The sequence below is a fragment of the Amphiura filiformis genome, chromosome 18 (genome assembly GCF_039555335.1).
Source record: "Amphiura filiformis chromosome 18, Afil_fr2py, whole genome shotgun sequence".
Classification (NCBI taxonomy): Eukaryota; Metazoa; Echinodermata; class Ophiuroidea; order Amphilepidida; family Amphiuridae; genus Amphiura; species Amphiura filiformis.
In genome coordinates, this window is record NC_092645.1 from 37,971,522 (window position 1) to 37,992,797 (window position 21,276).

Consider the following 21,276-nt stretch of genomic DNA (forward strand, 5'->3'; position numbering starts at 1 on the left):
GAGGGAGGGAGGTGTTTTTTTTTTCAATGTAAAATTAGGTTTGTCAGTAGTTTTCTGTTTTCTCCAACAGTGCTCGAGGAAACGATGAGTAGAGGCCCTTTTTTTTTTTTCAAATGTGAGATTCTGAGGGATAACCCCCCTAGAGTACAACAAAAAGACTTGGAAGTGGCGCTTGTTCTCTAATAAACTTATTTATATGTATGAAGATTTCATAAATCATTCCAAAGTCTAAAAAAATTGAAAAATCTAAAAAATCAAAAAAATCTGACAAATCCCAGAAATTGAGGAGGGAGGGGACGAGAACCAATTAATTTTACACGGCCTAAAATGGAAGACGGCACTCTGCACAGGGCAATTTTGGGGGCCCCAAAAATTTGGGCGCCCTTGGCCCTGGGGCCGGGCCCATCTGGCCCTATAGTAAATCCGGCCCTGATTTTGCACAAATAATTGAATCAGAGCAAAGCTTATCCTAATTTTAAACTATAGCCAGAAGCTGCCAGAGTAGGCTATGCACAATTGGCAAGTGGACTACGGAGAAGCAATGAGAAGTCCAGACCCTGATGATCGATGTGATTGGTGACGTCATCTTCTGAAGTCCCTGCATGCCTAACTTGCATCATCAGCATCAACACAGTCTGAGAATCAGTACATGAGTGGTCATCCAAAATCATCCAAGTTCAAACTGGCTAGTAAGGCTGCATTTATTGATAATTTGTAATACGCGATTCACCATCTTGATTTATACAGGACCAAGCCGATTTTAACGGGTTTAAGCTTTTAAGTTGTTTCAGACTTCGTGAACATTTCATTTGAACCCACGCACTCACTCTGAGGTAAGTCATTGAACACGATCATGTCAGAAATTAATATTTTGTTCTGGGTCTGATTATTCGGACTAGCAAGTCATGTAGTCGCATTGAATTCAGTGTCTGTTCTGTGGTTTACAAGCTCAGTTGTTATATTCCATTCAACATGTTCAAAGTACTAGTAAAACAGGTTTTATCTTTTGTTTTTAATTTCATGGTTTGCAATGTATGATGTGTGTAAAAAGAAAGGAATATCAAACTTCAGCTCACTGTACAATCGCTAGTTCCAGTAACTGCAACTCTAAATCTTTATTTATCATTATGACATTATCTGATTCAGGTCCGTAGATCATGTAGATAGACATTATGTTTTAATATGATAAAGGACTATACAATCGCTGGATTGACCGGGGGATTGACGTAGGCCGTAGGCGCTAGGCCCTTCAAGTTATCGTTGACGTTGTTTACCCCTTACATGACTTTGATGGTCTACAGTAACCATGATAACTAGTAGTAGTACATGAGTATACATTGTAGCATGACACTACACAAGCCATGCATGTATCTAGTATTGTACCAGGGAAGTGGGACTAGGATTGTACACTGATGACACTAAAGCAGGTGCACATGTGTTGATATTCAGGGTTGCCAAAACTTTTTAGCCCAAGTCGCGGGTATTAGCCGTGAAATGTCGCCCAAATAGCCAAAAAAATCGCCCAAAATTTTAAAGTCGATTTAGGGGGGTTCTACACCCCCCTTTTATTTTGAATTTTTTGGAAAATGCTGAAATAAATTCTAAAAAACAACAAAAACTCAAAAAAAAGAAAAATAAAATAAAATAAAATAAAGTGGAAGAAAAAGACGCTTTGAGGGGGGGGGGGGGTACATCCCACTTTATTTTGGAATTTTTGGGAAAAGCTGAAATAAAAAACTAACAAAAAATGAAAAAGAAAGTTTAAAAAAAAAAAATTAAAAAACGGCTCAGGATTCTACACCCCTTTCTTTCTATTTTTTTTGAAATGCTGAAATAAATTATAAAAGACTAACAAAAGCTTATTTTTTGTTATAGGCTTACTGTAAGAAAAATGTATATTTGTGAATTTTTGTGGAAATATTGAAATAAATTATAAACTAATAAAACTGAAAAAAAAATGTTTAAACTTCAAGAAAACACACGTGACATTTTGGGGAAATGCTGAAAAACTGACAAACATTGTCAAATATTTAAGAAAAAAATAAACTGCAAGGAAAATAAAATGTTGACTTTTGACGGGGTTCTGCACTACCTTTTTAATGTTTGGGAAATGCTGAAACAAATTATAAACAAACGAACAAAAATAATTTAAAAAACGCCAGGAAAAACAAACAAATTTATTATAGACATGCCATTCATTACAACATACATGTATGTAGGCCTACAAAAATTTGCCTTCAGGCTTCAGCTGAGTGATAACAACATTTGCATGTATATTTTTAATCCGAACCCCAAAACGGCCGGGTCCGTGGATAATGACTCAGTGGTACTTTTGATCATCATGCCGTTTCAAAAGAAAATATGCGGTAGGTGTTTGCACATTTTATTTCAAAAGAACCGCCAACGGAAAAAAAGTAGAAACTTGGCACCCCGCTGACACTAAGATCTAAGAAGCTACTTTTAAGTCGTCTTGAACCACTTGTGAGTATTTAGATGGGAATATTCTAAGGATAATCCTCCAGCTCAAGTGGTCTTGAGCAACAACATGTGATGCGATTAACCTGCCCCCTCCCTGTCCGTGCCATTGTCATGGGAAGCACTCTTACCACAAAGTGTTTTGTAACTGTTGTTTATTGAACTAGTTGTTTGGTGCTTTTGTTGAATGACCATTGAAAGAATTGGCAACCATGGTCAAAAAATAAGTTTTTAAGTCGGCTTTGTCACAAATCGCCCAACATTTAATATATTTCGCGGGTGAGATTTTCAAAGTAGCCCAAATGTCGCGAAATCGCGGGAGCACTTTCTTTGTCGCGGGACGGAAGTCGGAAATCGCCCAATTGGGCGCCGAAATCGCGGGTTTGGCAACCCTGTTGATATTGCTATAGTCCTTGAAGGTGACAGCTGGTGACAGTGGTTTGCATTTCTCAAGACTCAAGTTTGGTTTGGTCACAGATAAAACTAGGGATGGGGTATGAACATTTGGACAGTATTTATTGTTGGACATTGGGCCCTTCGCACTTGATTATTAGTTTCCTGTTAAATATTTTGAAAAAGGGACGAGGTGACTTTTAATTATTAATTATTAATTATCTTTTATTTTCTTTATTTAGTTTGAACTATTACAAGCAACTATTGACTCATTTTGACTAGAGCGGGCATTTAATTATTTTACAACAATATTTGATTTTATAAATAAGTGAAGGTGGAGTTGTACTCTTTGTTCATTCATCATTTATTGTTGATATTATTAAAGTCAGAAAATGGCAAATAGAAGTAGTTAAAGTTATTTGAAAGGAGAAAATTAGAAATGAAAATAATTAATTATTTTGAGATTTTCAATTTTAGACGCGGGCGGTAAACAGGAAACTAATAATCAAGTGCGAAGGGCCTTAGAACACATCAGACATATCGAATTGCATTCTGAATTATAAGAAGAATGTCCTTCTGATATCAAATAATTTTGATTTTTTTTTAAATTGGCAATGATGTAATACACATTTGGCAAAAAAAAAATTGATATTTTTGATATGGTACTCTAAGTAAACTTTATGATTTAGGCCTATACTTAAAGTGTAAGTAGGTGGGATGAAAAGCCGACGATCAATTGAAAATTTTGACCTTTCGTATTGAAGATATGGATTTTTTCCCAAAACACCCAAAAAAAATTGTTTTTTGTGGGAAAAAATCCATGTCTTCAGTATGAAAGGTCACAATTTTCAATTGATCGTCAGCTTTTCCTCCCAGCAACATTTAGTACATCAGGGCAATTCCAAGCAAAAGTGGACATGACTCAAAAAAATAAAATTGCCTCTACATGTATGTATTTCTTTTGACTTTCATATTATTCCAAACAGATGTAATGTTCAAGTTCTAAACTTTTTTCTGCATTTTCCTAACATTTTGTTTAAAAAAAAAACATTTCTTCGGAGAGAGTATTCTTATTTGAAAAATCCTGTTCAACTAACACTAGTGGAAAATTAGGATGAGAATTCTTTCAAAACGATGAGAATTGGACAAAATTATGAGAATTTAAGATTTTCTCATTTCTATAAAACTTCTCATCCAAATGAATGAGAAATACTAATTAACCTGTCAACAACTTGTCACAAATGGTTGTTTGACACTGAAATGAATGTGGGCTTCATTTTTTAATACAAAATTATTATGATTACTTTGTTTTGATGCAAAAGACATACATTACGTTATTTGTATCCAAATAGGTATGTATAAAATGTAAAGCCATAACCAGTATCGTGAGACATTGTTAATTTATCGCATATATTTCATAATGAATTATAATTTTAAAAAAATCGATCAACCTGCCGTCGTAGTAGGTGTTATCTGAAATTTTAAAGGGATAAATGAAAAAAAAAAAAACATTGCCAATGAGATTCGAACTCTAGACCTCCTAATCACAATCCCAGTACCGAATCCACTACACTGCAGGAGAACGGTAGTTAGTCGTGCTAATTTATTTATAATATGTATATTAATAAACAAGAATGACGCAATAACGGTCTACCAACATGATATAACTTGAAAGGTAATATATATTTATTTTATATAAATGGTAGACTGTGGCAATTTGCCTTAAATGGAGGAATAATAACCTATAAACATATCGCACACAAAAAAGTGTGTAAAGTGACCGTGCATATTCAAAATATATTTCAGATAAAATGCCGTATAGATCAAAACGTGAGTTTTAATGAATGAATTCATTCCGATCGAAGATCAATAGCACAATGTAGTAGCAATGAATACGCTAAAATCAAGAGTGATTGTAACCTTCCCCAGTGTCATGTCGTTAGATGCTTTGTTTTTTGCCCCAAAGATATTAAGTTCGAATCCATATAAATTATCTTATTTCCTCTTTCATTTCTTTTCTTTCCGTTTTTTCTTTTCTTTTTTCTTCCTTACTTCCCTTTTTTTATTTTTTTTTTTTTATTTATTTATTTATTTCTTTAATTATTTATACATTTATTTATTTATTTATTTATTCATTTATTTGTTTGTTTGTTTGTTTGTTTGTTTGTTTGTTTGTTTGTTTGTTTGTTTGTTTGTTTGTTTGACTGCTGAGGGGGTGTTTGGGTGGGATTTTTGTTTTTGTGTAGAAAATTGATGCACTTGTAACCAACATTATTTGTTTGTTCTTATTATCCTACATGGTATAATGGTGCTAATTCTGCCCATTCATGGCAGGGGGACCCAACAGTTGCCTTTGCGTTTTCATGATTTGCACGATTGTTACAGGAATTTATTGGATTAGCTTGTTGTTCCAGTGGTTATGTGTTTTGATGTGCAGTATTTATGATTTTTGGAATGAATATTATACTTTTGAATTCTGAACTTTTTAAACATAATTAAATATATTGTGATGATAATCATGTACTCAGGGGCAGGTCACATAACCTTGCATTTGTGGATTAATAAAACTGTGTGTGACCAAGTTCTGTTGTGTAAAACAATTAACACTTCCTGTACTTGTCTGCTGTAGCATCCTCTGTGATAGTGGATCAATATTAATCATGTTTTAAATAGCCTCATATAGCGTAGGCCTCTACCTTGTATTTTTGGCATGAAATCACAGAAGATGCGCAAGACCTAGAAAATGTAGTGATATTATTAGGGATGCCCACTGTCAATACAGTTGCCACTAGAACGATTTCCCATTTACTGTTTGTGTGCACTTACACATTAAGTATGTATTGTCTATGAAGAAACTGATCGATGCAGAAAATCCCAGGCCTGTTAAATGGTGTAGGTACATGTACTTGTTGTGATCCAAATGTAGGCCTATATCACTTATTATCAGGGTGTTTCAAGAAATTCCTGATTCCACCAGAAAACATTAACCAAACTTTTTCCTGATTGGTCAGTAAATAGAGAGGACCTTTCTTTATGAAGAGATCAACTTTTTAAAGCAAAATTTATTGAGATGAGAACTACAACAGTTTGAAGTGACACCATTCTGTGCATCAGGTGTTGAAATGCAATTATCTCCGAATTTGGATTGATTCAGACAAGCAAACTTACATACTCAAAAAATATACAGGACGTTAAGATGGTGTCCATTTGGAACCAGCTCCCTAGTATTATCAGATCTACAACTTCTGTTGCTTCATTTAAAGCCATTATAACATTTTCTGATTTTCATACAAAATAGATTAGCATTTCTTTGCCATATATTAAAATGTATGTTTTTGTGACAGTACTCTAGGGTTTATCCCTCATACTCTCACATTTGAAAAAAGAAAAAAGGTCTCCTCCGTCACCTCAAGCACTGTTGAAAAGACTGAAAACTTCTACCAGTAATATCAACAATGCTAATTTTACATTGACAAACAAAAACAATTCAAAAGACCTCCCTCCTCATCAATTTGTGAGAACCAAAATGTTAAATTTAAACTTATTTCAGCCAAAAAAATAAATAAATAAATAAGTAAGTAAACCAAAAATAAAGTTCTTAATTAACTGATTTATTTAAATGAACTCTTAATTACTTAAATGAGATGCTCATATTGGCCTGTCATGCATAACAACCATACTCATACAGCCTCAATTGGCCACTTTGATCAGGTATCATCTTAGACTATGCCATAGTCGATTTTTGATAAATAAAATGTTATTAATCATGATGAACGCATTCAGTTGAACTCGAAATTATACTGATATTTAGTAGGCCTACATCAAAATACTAGTATAAAATGGTTATGAAAAAGTTTAGGCTATATAATTATATTTGTGACAGTAAAAGTAAAGTATAGGCCCTACGTAGGCTTATATTATTGAATGCAACATATCATAATGGCATAATTATAATGACACTTCAATACTGAACAATTCTAATTTTAGAATCTGCCAGTTTATTATCCGAAAAACCGACTATGGACTTTCACTTTTAAGCAGAACTTTACCCCGGACTCACACACTGTCAATCATACTTGTTTATCAATAAAATCTAACCACAAGACTAAGCATGGTGGTACAATACGCGCTAGATGCATACGTTCATCCACCAGCACAAAAGCGCCGCATTCCCTAGATAGTTGTGTACCATGTATAGTTATAATGGTACCAGTACGCGTCGGGAGGATTTAAACAATAACGAGATCTGGGCGACCAATCACAAGCCAGATTCATTTTTAAAGATGCATTACATCATCACCAATTTTAGTTAGGCCAGAAATTGGCCTAACTCTCAAGGCAAAGTCAGTAGTCCACTTGGGAAGCTAACAAACAGAGGACGTATGGTGACTGAAAAGATCAGTTCTGAAAATCTATCAATTGTGCACTCATTAATTAAATCAGAGTTTTAAGCTTAAATGTAATAGCCAGAGTAGTGCACAATTGGCAAGTGGACTACGGAGAAGTCTAGTATCATCTGAACAAAAATTTACATAAAAAGGGTAATTTTCAATTTATAGCAATGATTGGCGGTTTAGGGAACGTAAATGATTGATTTCCAATATTTTAAAGAAATCTGTAACCATGACCGAATACGATTATTTTGGTTTGATTTCCATAATTATGGACTGTAAATTTAATATCAATGTCACTTTTTCCTGCATAAAGCGACATACTTTAAAATAAATTGAGAAAAAACAGGTTTTTGCCGCAGGTGGAAAAAACCGTGGTTAACTATTTGGCAAAAACAGTTTTTGCCAACAAAAATGGCAAAAACTAAAGTGTATCAAATAACAAATTATTAGGTTACAAAATAAAGGCCAGATTTTGTAATTATAAGTAGGATATGAAAGTAATGGCATATGTTTTCGTTTCTCACTAGTGCACTTACACAATGTAAGTGAAATGTGGCATATCAAATTCAAAACTTTTTCATTTTAAGGACTTGATGAGACAAAAAAATATGTTGAATGATTCATTAAAAGTTGTGTGTTACCATACTGTTTATGGCTTTCTGTGTTACTTTTTAATATTTGAGTGACTATATGAGTTTTTGCCATTTTTGCCAGTTTAAACCAGCCAAAAACAGGTTTTTGCTGAATCCTGGTACAAACTATGTTATGTAATGTTATTTTATTTTTTAATTTCAGAAGCTATAAAGGACAATGCCTGTACAGGTACCGGTAAGTAGGTATTCAGAAATATTTTTCAATAAGTCAAACTGTTCCCTCAGTAGATACATTTTAAGTATAGTAGAAGAGGCCCCACAAAATTGAGAACTACTCTTTGATTCATCTCAAGCTCAGTAGTGACATCATCAATGCTTTTTTACAGTTGCGCTGTGAGCATGTACATTTGTTTTTTGTACACTCTGTAGGAAAAAAACAATTCAATACTGCTCCTGATGTAGCCATTTACTAGCCAAATACACATACATCATACATCAATATTGAACTTTCAAAGTAGCAAACCAATAAAATGCCTTAGCACTTGGTCACTTCCACAGTGTTTCAGTGACAGACATTGAGAGTATAGCTCTTTGTCCCTTGGGTGACATCATTTTAAAATTATGAAGTTTTCAGCACTAATTGTTTAAATAAAATTCCTTTAAAAAGGAATGGGGCACCCAATGTGATCTTGGTCGTGATGTGTTGAATTCCGTGGTGTTTAGATGTGGTATTATTTTTTTAAATGTTTTGCCCTAAACATGCTCTACTACGGCCCTTGGTTTTAACAGATTTGGAATAGATAATAGAATGATTTTTTTTCCAAAGAAGAGGTGAAGATGATTAAATGCAAAAGATAGGTGTTTGAGTGGGGGAGGTGTATGACAGGACCGTTATGGATGAAAAATAAATTGTATTTAAATACGGTGTGATCATGTGGGGTGGGGGAGTTTTGTATATATATTGTAGTGAGGATATTGCATTGGATATTGAATATTATTGAATTTCGTTAAGCAGGGGGTAAGACTGAACATGATTGAAAGAAGACAAGACTAATAATTTTGCTACACAGTACCTTTCATTTCATTCATGCAATGTTTATAAAAAAAAATACATTTACTAAACAACCCCAAAATTATTAACATCTCCCAATCCGCAAAACGAAACCTTGAAAACACACCAAGCGCCTGTCTCCACTCGCTGGCACGAACAACCAAAGCTGTACAGTGCCATCGCTTTATTTTGTGTTTTTATGAACCCATTAATTTTGTACAAAGGATAACGGGCCCATACATCATGCAAGATTTCATCCCGTGCACATAAACAATAATAAAATCAAAACCAAGCAAGTTGTGTTCTTATAATTATTTCTAAGCTGGGCATAATTTTAAGCAAAACATTGCGAAGTAAATCCCGGGGGGGGGGGGGCACTCAACTTTGGAAGTGACGGTATGTGCCTGTCAATAGGCCCCCTCTTTTGAAGTCGACTATACCCGATGACCCCCTTTTTCTAAAAGCCTTACCCGATGACCCCCTTTTTTTAGTTGCGGCTACCCAATGACCCCCTTTTTTTGATTGCGGCTACCCAATGACCCCCTTTTTTTCTAGAATAGCATCATCAAAATGGAACAAAAAATGCCGAAACTGTCAAATTTTGCTAAATTTTTTCAAAATTATGCCGAAATTTTCAAAATTTTGCTATTTTTTCAAAATTTTCTACCCGATGACCCTTTTTTTAAAATCTTATACTCGATGACCCCCTTTTTTCAAAATATTGTACCCAATGACCCCTTTTTTATTTTGTTTGTACCCAATGACCCCTTTTTTAAATAACGCTTTGTACCCGATAGGCCCCTACTTTCATGCGACTCCGTAGGCACATACCCGTCACTTCCAAAGTTGAGTGCCCCCCCGGGAGTAAATCTAGCAAGACAGAAATTAGAAGCATTTTGCAAAGTCAAGCCAAATAAGGGGCCACACCATAGAGGGGTCCCAAAAAGGCATGGACAGTTTGATTAAAGTATTTTGTTCCCTTAGGAGAAGGAAACTTTTATATAATTCAGCACAATACTATAATAGTATTAGTATAAACAGGTTCAAGTCACAAAACTCTAGTTCTAGTTGTAAACAACAACAAAAATAGAAAGCAACTAGAAACCACAGTTGTGTTTGACCAAACACGAATATCTATGCCCGTGATGACCACAGCTAACCCCCTTCCCCTATTCACAAACGAAAACCTGGTGAGCCCCATGTGAAACCCCTTGTTTTAAACTTTCATTTGATATACATGTAATGCTCATAACACTAGACTGGCCCACACTCAACACCCTACCAAGCCTTCACTCTCATTTATACCCCACCAGACCAGCACTCTCTCTAAAACCCCACCAGACTGGACCACACTCTCTCTGATACCCCACCAAACCCTCACTCTCTTATACTCCACCAGAAACTCACTCGCTCTAAAACACCACCAGGCTGACCCATACTCTCTCTAATACCCCACCAAGCCTTAACGCTCTTATACTCCACTATACACGCACACTCTCTCTAAAACACCACCAGACTGTCCCACACTCTCTCTTATACCCTACCAAGCCTTCACTCTCTTATACCCCATTAGACCATCAATCTCTAAAACACCACCAGCCTGGACCACACTCTCTCTAATACCCCACCAGACCCTCACTCTCTCTCTCTCTCTTATACTCCACCAGACACTCACGCTCTAAAACACCACCAGACTGGCCCACACTCTCTCTAATACACTACTAAGCCTTCACTCTCTCTTATACCCCATCAGACCCTCACTCTCTCTAAAACACCACCAGACTTGACCACACTCTCTCTTATACCCCACCCCTTAACCAACCACACTTCTTGTCCCATCATGACAACCTATTGAGGTGGTCCAAGGAACCAAAATCAAAATGCCTACACATTCCCTTTTAAGGGAGTTTTGTCAAGTGATCAGTTTCCTTGATGTACGATTCAGGCCGTTATCATTGCAAATACAGGTAGCTAACAAAATGCGGCCTATTGCGCCACACTGTGTTAATAGTTCGTACCTAATTTGCAGTTTAAAGCCTTTGAACTTTGACCTATGGGGTTGCGGCTACCTCAGAATACATCTAGGGTTATGGGCCATCATTGTACCAAGTATGAACCGCTGAGGGCGCTGTAGTTCTTGAGCTGGAGATGTTTGAAATTTTACACATATTGCTCCCTGTAGCCCATGACTTTTGACCTCTGGGGTCGATGTTACTGCAGAAAATATCTAAGGGTCATGGGTCATCATTGTACTAATTATGAACGCTGAGGGCGCTATAGTTCTTGAGCTAAAGCGGTTTTAAAAATTTACACATATTACCCCCTGTAGCCTGTGACCTTTGACCCCTGGGGTCGAGGCTACCATAAGTTACTTCTAGGGATCATGGGCCATCATGAGCTGTTTGAAATTTTACACATATTGCCCCCTGTAGCCCATGACCTTTGACCTCTGGGGTCGGGGGTACCCTAGGATGTTTCTAGGGGTCATGGGCCATCATTGTACCAAGTATGGGCCCCGAGGCTACTTTAGTTCTTGAGCTAGAGGAGGGCAAAGGACTGATCTTGAGAAGGAGAAGAAGGAGGAGAATCCGAAGACTAGATGGCACAGTTGTGTTTGACCAAACACGAATATCTATGCCCGTGTTTCCCACCTTAACCCCCTTAACCCACCATGATACTCTTAATCCATCATGACACCCTGATGGGCTATCAGTATACCAACGAAAAAAAATCAAATAAATTAATTAATTAAAAATCAAATAATACCCCTTTAATTGCATTTGCTGTGTAAACGCTTGAGGGCGCTCCTCAAATAATGCAACAAACATGTTCCATACAAAAAAAATCAAAAAAAAAAAAAAAATCTGAATACCCCTTTAATCCCAAAACGGAGTGTCCCTTTAATGGCTATTCCATCACCCTAACACTCCCTCGGCCCTTAACCTACCATGACACCTTTAATCCACCCTGTCATCCCGTAATATGTTTGCTTCTAAAAGGGCTATCAGTATACTGACTAAAATATTAAATTGAAAATCAAGGAATGCCCCTTTAATTGCAGTTGCTGTGTAAACGCTTGAGGGCGCTCCTCCTTAAATAAATCAACAATCATGTTCCATACAAAAAAAATCAAAAAATTAAAAAAAAAAAATCTGAATACCCCTTTAATCCCAAAACGGAGTGTCCCTTTAATGGCTGTTCCATTTAATTTACATACTCCATCTGGAATAGCTCTATAACAATACATATATACATAAGAATCAATTGGACACATGCTAATAAGCTATTGTCACATCCTGATTTAATTATCCTTGGCAATAGCGCGATGAGCACAAGGCTAACATCCTATATACCTTCAAGGTTGACATCCTATGTACCTAAATTCCTAAATATACACATATTGCTCCCTGTAGCCTATGAACTTTGACCTCTGGGGTCATTGCTAGCATATAATACTTTTAGGGGTCATGGGTCATAATTATACTAAGTATGAACCCTGAGGGCGCTATAGTTCTTGAGCTAGAGATGTTTCAAATTTTACACATATTGCCCCCTGTAGCCCATGACCTTTGACCTCTGGGGTCAGGTGTACCAAAGGATGTTTCTAGGGGTCATGGGCCATCATTATACCAAGTATGGGCCCCGAGACTACTTTAGTTCTTGAGCTAGAGGAGTGCAAAGGACTGATCTTGAGGAGGAGAAGAAGAACTAGAAACCACAGTTGTGTTTGACCAAACACGAATATCTATGCCCGTGATGACCACACCTAACCCCCTTCCCCTATTCACAAACGAAAACTTGGTGAGCACCATGTGAAACCCCTTGTTTTAAACTTTCATTTGATATACATGTAATGCTCATAACACTAGACTGGCCCACACTCTCTCTAATACCCTACCAAGCCTTCACTCTCATTTATACCCCACCAGACCCTAACTCTCTCTAAAACACCATCAGACTGGACCACACTCTCTCTGATACCCCACCAGACCCTCACTCTCTCTTATACTCCACCAGAAACTCACTCGCTCTAAAACACCACCAGGCTGACCCATACTCTCTCTAATACCCCACCAAGCCTTCACTCTCTCTCTCTCTTATACTCCACTATACACTCACTCTCTCTAAAACACCACCAGACTGACCCATACTCTCTCTTATACCCTACCAAGCCTTCACTCCCTCTAATACCCCACCAGACCCTCACGCTCATTTATACTCCACCAGACACTCACTCGCTCTAAAACACCACCAGACTGGCCCACACTCTCTCTAATACCCCACCAGACCCTCAGTCTCTCTTATACTCAACCAGACCATCACTCTCTCTAAACACCACCAGACTGGACCAAACACTCTCTAATACCCCACCAGACCCTTACTCTCTCTTATACTCCACTAGACACTCACTCGCTCTAAAACACCACCAGGCTGACCCATACTCTCTCTAATACCCCACCAAGCCTTAACTCTCTCTTATACTCCACTATACACGGACTCTCTCTAAAACACACAGACTGCTCCACACTCTCTCTTATACCCTACCAAGCCTTCACTCTCTCTTATACCCCATTAGACCATCAATCTCTCTAAAACACCACCAGACTGGACCACACTCTCTCTCTCACTCTCTTATACTCCACCAGACACTCACTCGCTCTAAAACACCACCAGGCTGACCCATACTCTCTCTAATACCCCACCAAGCCTTAACTCTCTCTTATACTCCACTATACACGCACTCTCTCTAAAACACCACCAGACTGGCCCACACTCTCTCTTATACCCTACCAAGCCTTCACTCTCTCTTATACCCCATTAGACCATCAATCTCTCTAAAACACCACCAGACTGGCCCACACTCTCTCTAATACCCCACCAGACCCTCACTCTCTCTTAACACCACCAGACTTGACCACACACTCTCTTATACCCCACCCCTTAACCAACCACACTCCTTGTCCCATCATGACAACCTATTGAGGTGGTCCAAGGAACCAAAATCAAAATGCCTACACATTCCCTTTTAAGGGAGTTTTTGTCAAGTGATCAGTTTCCTTGACGTACGATTCAGGCCGTTATCATTGCAAATACAGGTACCTAACAAAATGCGGCCTATTGCGCTACACTGTGTTAATAGTTCGTACCTAATTTGCAGTCTAAAGCCTTTGAACTTTGACCTCTGGGGTTGCGGCTACCACATAATACATCTACGGTTATGGGCCATCATTGTACCAAGTATGAACCCTGAGGGCGCTGTAGTTCTTGAGCTGGAGATGTTTGAAATTTTACACATATTGCTCCCTGTAGCCCATGACTTTTGACCTCTGGGGTCGATGTTACTGCAAAAAATATCTAAGGGTCATGGGTCATCATTGTACTAAGTATGAACGCTGAGGGCGCTATAGATCTTCAGCTAAAGCGGTTTTAAAAATTTACACATATTGTCCCCTGTAGCCTGTGACCTTTGACCTCTGGGGTTGTGGCTAGCATAGCATACTTCTAGGGTCATAGGCCATCATTGTACTAAGTATGAACCCTGAGGGCGCTATAGTTTTGACCTAAAGCGTTTTGAAATTTTACACATATTGCCCCCTGTAGCCCATGACCTTTGACCTTTGGGGTCGGGAGTACCCTAGGATGTATCTAGGGGTCATGGGCCATCATTGTACCAAGTATGGGCCCCGAGACTTCTTTGGTTCTTGAGCTAGAGGAGTGCAAAGAAGTGGTCTTAAGAAGGAGAAGGAGAAGGAGAAGAAGGAGAAGACTAAACAGAACAAATACAATATCTATGCCCCGTTACACGGGCATAGATAAGAAGAAAGAGGAGGAGAAGAATAACTAGATGGCACAGCTGTGTTTGACCAAACACGAATATCTATGCCCGTGATGACTTTCACCCTAACACCCCCTCGGCCCTTAACCTACCATGACACCTTTAATCGACCCTGACACCCTGTAATATGTTTGATTCTAAAAGGGCTATCAGTATACTGACTAAAATATTACATTGAAAATCAAGGAATGCCCCTTTAATTGCATTTGCTGTGTAAACGCTTGAGGGCGCTCCTCCTTAAATAAATTAACAAACATGTTCCATACAAAAAAAAAAAAATAAAAAAAATCAAAAAAATCTGAAAACCCCTTTAATCCCAAAACGGAGTGTCCCTTTAATGGCTGTTCCATCACCCTAACACCCCCTCAGCCCTTAACTTACCATGACACCTTTAATCCAACCTGACACCCCATAATATATTTGATTCTAAAAGGGCTATCAGTATACTGACTAAAATATTAAATTGAAAATCAAGGAATGCGCCTTTAATTGCATTTGCTATGTAAACGCTTGAGGGCGCTCCTCCTTAAATAAATCAATAAACATGTTCCATGCAAAAAAAAATCAAAAATTTTTTTTTTTTTTTAATCTGAATACCCCTTTAATCCCAAAACGGAGTGTCCCTTTAATGGCTGTTCCATTTAATTTACATACTCCATCTCGAATAGCTCCATAACAATACATATACATTGTATACATAAGAATCAATTGGACACATGCTAATAAGCTATTGAAAACCCTTTAATCCCAAAACTGAGTGTCCCTTTAATGGCTGTTCCATCACCCTAACACCCCTCAGCCCTTAACTTACCATGACACCTTTAATCCAACCTGACACCCCGTAATATATTTGATTCTAAAAGGGCTATCAGTATACTGACTAAAATATTAAATTGAAAATCAAGGAATGCACCTTTAATTGCATTTGCTATGTAAACGCTTGAGGGCGCTCCTCCTTAAATAAATCAATAAACATGTTCCATGCAAAAAAAAAAAAAAAAAAAAAAAAATCTGAATACCCTTTAATCCCAAAACGGAGTGTCCTTTAATGGCTGTTCCATTTAATTTACATACTCCATCTGGAATAGCTCTATAACAATACATATACATTGTATACATAAGAATCAATTGGACACATGCTAATAAGCTATTGTCACATCCTGATTTAATTATCCTTGGCAATAGCGCGATGAGCACAAGGTTGACATCCTATGTACCTAAATTCCTAAATATACACATATTGCTCCTGTAGCCTATGAACTTTGACCTCTGGGGTCATTGCTAGCATATAATACTTTTAGGGGTCATGGGTCATAATTATACTAAGTATGAACCCTGAGGGCGCTATAGTTCTTGAGCTAGAGATGTTTCAAATTTTACACATATTGCCCCCTGTAGCCCATGACCTTTGACCTCTGGGGTCAGGTGTACCAAAGGATGTTTCTAGGGGTCATGGGCCATCATTGTACCAAGTATGGGCCCCGAGGCTACATTAGTTCTTGAGCTAGAGGAGTGCAAAGGACTGATCTTGAGGAGGAGAAGAAGAAGAAAGAGGAGGAGAAGAATAAAGAGCATAAGCAGAATATCTATGCCCCGTTAACACGGGCATAGATAACTAAACAGAACAAATACAATATCTATGCCCCGTTGCACGGGCATAGATAAATTTATACTTCTACGCCACTCAAATTTGGTACACTCACCGGAGCGCTGTCACCGGGTCAACCGGCGTCTTCAGCGGATTTTATTGAGTAGCGTAGAAGTATAAATTTGTTTTCTATTTACGTTTACCGCTACATATGAATATACATCATTATAACAACAAAAATGTTACTGGATTGTATTTGCTTAAAACCTGAATTTAAGTTCTATTCACAGTAACTTAAAATTCTGAAATAATAATTATTAACCTTGTTCCCTATGTATAGCTATTTTGGCGGCTATTCGGAAAAACTTACAAACAAGAAAATGTGGTAAATTATGTTTTATAAGCATAGGCCTACAATCTACGAAAAAAGTCCTTGGAACGCTTGGTACACTCTGCCGAAATTCTGTGCAGAATTTCATATGATCATGGAAATGACGTATATTTTGCCTGGGATCAAGCATGACATACAACCATGTTATACCCTTCCCCTCTCCCCATCAATCAATGTTGGAACACATTGGGAAACCGCTGAAGACTTTGGTATTTCTCAACATTGCACGGGGGAGAGAGGGTGACAGTTTTCCGTTATTTACACGCAAGCGTTCCAAGACTTTTTTCATTGATTGTAGTTTGAGACAAGTATACAATCATTTTACTACTACTACGGGCTGTGCTATAATTACGAGCCCTGGTGGGAGGGTAAAATCGGGGGAGGGTGAAGAAATTTTTGACAAGCCAAGAGGGGCCAGCGATTTTTGGTACACATTCCTTGGGCGCCTTTTAAATAAAACACTCTGAAAAGGCTTAGGTTAACGGTACGGAAATGCAAATTTTCCTCATTGCCGTCGCAACATGTACAGCGTGTCCCAAAAGTAACTTAACATTGTCAATTGGCCATATCTCAAATATTTCCTACTTCATACCAAAATGGATAACATATTCACATAGATTGATCTTTTAGAATTATTATGATACCAAAAACAGCATTATTGATGACCCCTTGACCTTACTGTGCGACTGTACATATGTGTGTATCAAACCCACAAAAGCAATACAAGCCCATATATTCTTTGTTCAAGCACATGAAATGATGAATGATGTGCTTCCCTGAACGATAAAGTGGTTCACTCACTGCACACGCTACATTTATGTATGAACATTCAAGGATTACATGGCCTGGTGTTAACGTGACTGCTGTTTTAGATTATAAATAGGATATATTGACAATATTAAACTTTACTTTAAAACCGTTGAAGCAAAGTTTAAGGAATATTTTAATGTAAATTATGCACCAAGTCGAAATACAATCCAGCAAATAGTGCAGAAATTCCTATCAACTGGATCTGTTCATGATCTACCTCGGGCAGGACATGGGAAACAGGAAGATCAGCTACAAACATCGATGTCATACGAAGAGCGGTGGCGAAAAGCCTAAGATGATCATAAGTACATCGATTTTCAATTGAGAACAACACACCGCGTACAACTGTTCATCGAATCCTCAGAAAAGTTTCCGTATAAAATACAGATAAAACACAAAATGAAGATTACGCATTGAAAACAAACAAACAAACGTAGCAAAATTAAACAATGATAACACGTTGTATGAGGTTAATTTTGTCAGAAACCCACATGTATACAGGTGTCAACTTGGGGTGATTGTATGGACCATTGCCCTTATCAAACCCCCACCACCGGGAATTTACGCCTATGCAACTCAACTTCAACGTTGCTATAGTACTGATAATTTGAAAACTCTAGCTCGACCGATAAATTCAGGTACCACGCTCAATCCATCCAATTTTATATCAAACTTGGTACGGTGATAGGATATGGTAGCCTGATGTGATGTATAGTTTTGTGTCATGTTATTTGCATATTTATGAATATTAATGAGCTTATTTGCATATTTTGCCTACATTTTCATTAATCCACTGCAGCTTAAATGTAATAACCAATCAACTTCAAACTTTGTTTGGTGATTGGTCATGGTAGCTTGATGTGTTGTATAGTTTTGTGTCATGTTATTTGCATATTTATTTTCATTAATCCACTCTGCAGCTTAAGCGCAATAACCGATCAACTTCATTATTATGTTTTCAGGGTTATTAGGAGTTAAGAAAACCTAATAATGATAATATTGGATGGCTTATTTCGCATGATACCATAACATATCGGATTCGTCATACAAATATCGAACTCGCCGTTGGCTCGTCCGATATTTTTATGACTCATCCGATATGTTATGGTATCATGCTCAGCCATCCAATATTATATCAAACTTGATTTGATGATTGGATATGGTGACTGTATAGTTTTGTGAATAATTTAGCACAATAATGTTTTGCCTTTAAAAAATTTTTTTTGTTTGTTTATAGTGTTGTAATAAATTTACATGCATGTATCCCATTTCCAGAGACGATGTGCCAAAAAGGTATGCAGCGGATGCCAGGCTTTAATACCGGTAGCTACCAAAAAATGCAAAGGGTGTAACCATCTCCAGGAAAAGAGGCCAAAAAAGCCTAAAACATTCAACGTTACGACACAGTCCACCACCTTGAAAAGGCAAATGGAGAACAACGTAAGTATTACAATCAGATATTCACATAAAAGTATGCCGTATAAAAAAAGTCAACTGTTTGTTAAAGCCATATTGTACAATTTCCATCAAATTTTAATTTCGAAATATTGATCTTTACTCAAAATGCTGAATTAAAGTCCCATTCAGTGATCCATTTGGCATATAATCTTTGTATGCATAGATACTGTCATGTTTGTGGTTGGTTGCTGTATACTAGAGTTATATGAACATTCAAAAAGGTAACACAGCTTTTGGGACACCCTGTAGATACAGCTATGAAGCCCACCAAACTAAATTCAAGACCACCCAGAAAAGTGTGAGAATGGAAAACTGGCAACACATGAGATTAAATGCCCAAACTGTGATCTGTCATATCAGTTTGAGGGCGCTCGTAATACAGAGATGTCTTAGTATCATAGTTCAGAGGTGTCTCATAAATCAAGTTTACTCTCTGGTCTCAGAACCCGGTTATTCCTTCATGTAATTTTACACAAAGTTAGGGTTAAGGTTAGGGTTAGTTTAGGGTTAGGATTAGGGTTAGGATTAGGGTTAGGGTTATGATTAGGATTAGGGTTAGAGTTAGGATTAGGATTAGATTACACGAAATAATTACATGAAGGATCGACCCAGAACCCAGTCACAGACAATCTACTTTACTAAAATAAAGAGCGAAGTGTGTGGGGGGTGTGTGTCTGTATGTCTGTCCTGCTATAAATGTGTTTCGCCGCGTTTCAACACATCGATCCGATATTTCAGATATGGATAGGTCCCGGGAAAAACATGTCCTTCGGGTGGTTGTAAAGGTCATCAGAGTTCAAAGGTTGTGGATTTCAGACTTTGTCCGATCGGGTTCATACTTGGTGGGTGGAATACTTGATAGGAAGGGAATGTATACGCGACATAAAATAATGGTCAAACGAGGTCAAAGGTCATTAAGGAGGTTCAAATTTCAAACTTTGTCGAATAAAGCTTAAACTTGGTGGGTGGAGTCCTTCGTATGAGCGGAACACATCAAAAATATAATCAAGGACATCCGAGGTCAAAGGTCATCTAGGGCTAAATTTTAAATTTCACCCTATTTGGCTTAAACTTGGTGCTGAAAGTAATTCTCCATATCAATGGAGCATTTTCATGAACAAAATCAAACTGGGGTCACTCAAGGTCAAAGGTCATTTGGGGTCAAACGTTAGAGGATGCCTAATCAGGCTTAAAAGTGGTAAAAAGAATCCTCAATATGACAGGAACGTGTCAAAAGGGTCATCGGTAGAACTAGTATTATTAATATTGGTGCAACAGGAATAATTTTGCAACCTAATCTGGGTTGTACACATAGCTACAATCTTAGAATTATTGTGTTGGGACACATGGTCAATTTTCCTCATTGTTTCCATCCCAGTCACATAAATTGTGATGGACGTTTTTCAAATAATGTTCTACGTATATAGCTTCAACCCTCCTGTAAGCTATATCCCTCCCCTTCCCCCACCAATCAACGTTGCAGAGTCCAACACAGAGTCTGATGATAAGACCCTGAAAAACATTGTTACGGGGGGAAGGGGGATCGATTTTAGTTCATGGTCTTAAACTGTCACAAGACTAAATTCTATGATTGTCTAAAGTCCAAACGATATTACACTTCTTGCTTTGCATTTTTTAATGCCATGTCTAAATGGATGCATTGATTTCAATATAAATTTAACACGAATCAGAGGAAATCCTAATATTCTCAAAACAATCAAAAATTTTAAAACACAGTGCAAACAGGAATTTGTCAAAAGTCGCTGGAAAAATCTTAAAAATTCGTCCAATTGGGCTACCAAATTGCGGGTTTCACTTTGACAATCCTGCAAGAGTTTGGGAAGCAATGCAACACCACTCTTCAAAAAAGTTTGGAAACTTTCCAACATGGCTTTATATCAGATATATTTGAATTGAAATATAATTTCCATATTGTTTCATATCAATACAAACATTGTTCTTTCCTGTCAAATATTACACCAAATTTGTGACCATAACTTATTCCATGATTGATCTGTCTTTGTAAGACAGAGAGGTATTAAACAAAATGTGCCAAATCTGCCATTGTCTACGCCATTTGCATCAGTAAACATGAATACGGAATATCACATTGTTTTATTAGAAACAGTTTCAAAGTGCTGTCAGTCGTTGGCTGTCAGTTCTGCAGCCGTTGTTTTCCTTTGGGCGGCCACTTCTGGGTCTGTCTTTGACATCTCCGGTCTGACAAAACTTGGCTTTTAGCTTGGAGATCATACGGCAAGAAACTCCATAAGTTGTTGCGTTTTGA

The 21,276-nt window shown here is 37.5% G+C and overlaps 1 protein-coding gene across 2 annotated transcripts in view; it reads left to right on the plus strand.

The window, feature by feature from the left end:
* Positions 1-633: 633 nt before the first annotated feature.
* Positions 634-21,276, plus strand: part of LOC140138665 (uncharacterized) — a 65,892-nt gene continuing 45,249 nt past the window's right edge. For both annotated transcript variants that reach the window (XM_072160404.1, XM_072160405.1), the window contains exons 1-3: positions 634-833; positions 8,058-8,090; positions 18,807-18,971. In XM_072160404.1, coding sequence (XP_072016505.1) covers positions 8,073-8,090; positions 18,807-18,971 — 183 coding nt within the window. In that variant the 5' untranslated portion in view covers positions 634-833; positions 8,058-8,072. The remainder of the gene's footprint in view (positions 834-8,057; positions 8,091-18,806; positions 18,972-21,276) is intronic.